The following is a 2,335-nucleotide window of genomic DNA, read 5'->3' on the forward strand; positions in this document are numbered from 1 at the left end:
ATGCCTTTGAATTTCTGCAGTATTTATGTTACGATTTCAGTTGTACTTTTTATTTCTAGAATTTTTGTCTTTATATTTTGTCTCTTAGATTTCCAAGTTACTCATGTGTAAGTTCCCTTTTACTCAGTCTTATTTTTCTGTACTCTGCTGTCTACTGCAGTGCAGATATAGTAAATACATCATTCTCAAACTATACAATTCATAAATTAGCACAATATTATGGTTGTCCTTCTAAAAATTATCGATGGCTGTTGTCATTCCCTTCCTGTACCTAATTTCTATGTTGAAATCTGTAATAGGTATGTTTGGATAGGGGAGAACATAGGTAGATGTATTTCGACTGGTTACCAGTCAGTGGAGAGTGAACCTTCTATAGTAGGAAACTTGAATTACAGGAGAAAAGTCATCTAGAATCACAAATGAATTCACTTAGTCACAATATTTTGAAAACATATTAAATAGGGGAGTTTAAATCTATGGAAAAACGTGTAAGACTGCTTTTCAGTTTCATATTACTCATGTAGGAGTAATTGAAAAGGAAGAAAGCTTATAGAGAGACAAATTGAGGGAGGAGAGAAGAAAAAGGAAGAAGAAAAAAGAACCAGGTGCTGGTGGTTTGTGCCTGTAATCCTAGCTACTTAGGAGGCTGAGATCTGAGGATTGCTGTTCAAAGCCAGCCTGGGCAGCAAAGTCTGTGAGACTCTTTTCTCCAATAAACCATCAGAAAACTGGAAGTGGTGCTGTGGCTCAAGTGGTAGAGTACTAGCCTTGAGCTGAAGAGCTGAGGGACAGTACCCCGGCCCAGAGTTCAAGCCCCACAACTGACCAAAGAAAAACAAACAAAAACTACGTGTTTAGAACCAGCTTAACTTCAATGTGGGGTCTTGGGCACTATGAGCACATGAGAGGTGAGATGTTTTGGGGATTTTCCAGGTTCTCAAATCACTCAAAATGCTTGCTGCTTAGCTACTAATTCCGTAAGTATAAGAAGCTCACTTGAATAGGTGGTGATAGACTCATCTCAGATCTTCACGATCTGCAGAGCTTCCAGATCCTTGCCAGGAGCCTTCTGAGAGCTCCCTTCACATCCTTATTCCTCAGAGTGTAGATGAAGGGATTCAGGGTGGGGGTGATTATGGAATAGAAGAGAGAGATAAACTTGCCCTGCTCCTGGGAGTATCTGGAGGGGGGCTGCAGGTACATGTAGATGGCAGGTAGGTAGAAGAGAGAGACCACCACCAGGTGGGAAGAACAAGTCCCAAAGGCCTTGTGCCTTCCCTTGGAGGACTGGATCCTGAGCACAGCTCGGGCGATGAAGCCATAGGAGAGAAGGATGAGAGCGAGGGGGACAAGCACAAAGAAGCCCACCAGCACCGCTAGTGTCGTATCATTCACGGTCGTGTCAGCGCAGGACAACTTGATCATGGCTGGCACCTCACAAAAGAAGTTGTTTAGCACCTGCTGCCCACAGAAGGGCAGTTGTACAGTCAGAACCACTTGAACAAGAGAGTTGCCAAAGCCACTGAGCCAGGCCACAGCCACCAGCTGCTGGCAGAGAGAGCGGTGCATGATGATGGCGTACCGGGGGGGGGGCTTGCAGATGGCCACGTAGCGATCCAGGGCCATGGCGGCCAAGACAATGCATTCAGTGCACCCCAGCCAGTGGAAAATCGCATACTGCACTGTGCAGCCTCCGTAGCTGATGGTCTTCTCGGAGCTGGCCATGTTGAACAGCATCTGGGGGACCGTGGTGGTGGTATAGCAGAGGTCCAGGAAGGACAGGTGGCTGAGGAAGATGTACATGGGGCTGTGGAGTTGGGGATCCAGGCGGGACACCAGCATGATGGCAATGTTTCCCAACATTGCCAGAACGTAGGACACCAGGAGGACCACAAAGAGAGGCAGCTCCAGCCATGGTCGGTCAGAAACACCCAGAAGGATGAAGTCTGTCAGGGGACCCCCCGAGGTGCTGTGGTTGTCACTTCTCATGCCGAGGCATCTTCTGGTAGCGGTTAGGAGGCTCAAGCAAATTACTCCTGAGATAAATAGTGAAGCCTTTTTCTGGTGCCAGTGTCTTCCCTGTCTTCTTTCCAACCCTGTCTCACCGTCGCGACCTCTGTGAAGACACTGGGATGTGGAGCAGTCAGAAGCAAATCAGAACAGCAGCATGCAGTTCTTAGTTTTCCTTTCTCTCTGATCTTAACTAAACCATGTAGTCTCAGAACTTCACTTTCTGCATCTGTTAAAATGAGGAAAACAAATCTGACTTCAGTGTCAGAATCTTGAAGATGGTTAAAGTCTTCATGTGATCCATACTACATGAGTAACAATTTTA

At 46.2% G+C, this 2,335-nt stretch overlaps 1 protein-coding gene across 1 annotated transcript; it reads right to left on the bottom strand.

Moving 5' to 3' along the window:
• Positions 1-1,023: 1,023 nt before the first annotated feature.
• Positions 1,024-1,999, bottom strand: LOC105985195 (olfactory receptor 2B11). The gene has a single exon (XM_013015616.1). It carries the CDS (start codon positions 1,987-1,989, stop codon positions 1,030-1,032), a length of 960 nt encoding a protein of 319 aa, XP_012871070.1. The 5' UTR covers positions 1,990-1,999; the 3' UTR covers positions 1,024-1,029.
• Positions 2,000-2,335: the final 336 nt, after the last annotated feature.

The sequence above is a fragment of the Dipodomys ordii genome, unplaced genomic scaffold, assembly GCF_000151885.1.
Source record: "Dipodomys ordii isolate 6190 unplaced genomic scaffold, Dord_2.0 Scaffold27, whole genome shotgun sequence".
Classification (NCBI taxonomy): Eukaryota; Metazoa; Chordata; class Mammalia; order Rodentia; family Heteromyidae; genus Dipodomys; species Dipodomys ordii.

Bases quoted from the DNA above. Each gene is read 5' to 3' on its own strand.
- LOC105985195 (XM_013015616.1), bottom strand. From the start codon at position 1,989: ATGAGAAGTGACAACCACAGCACCTCGGGGGGTCCCCTGACAGACTTC.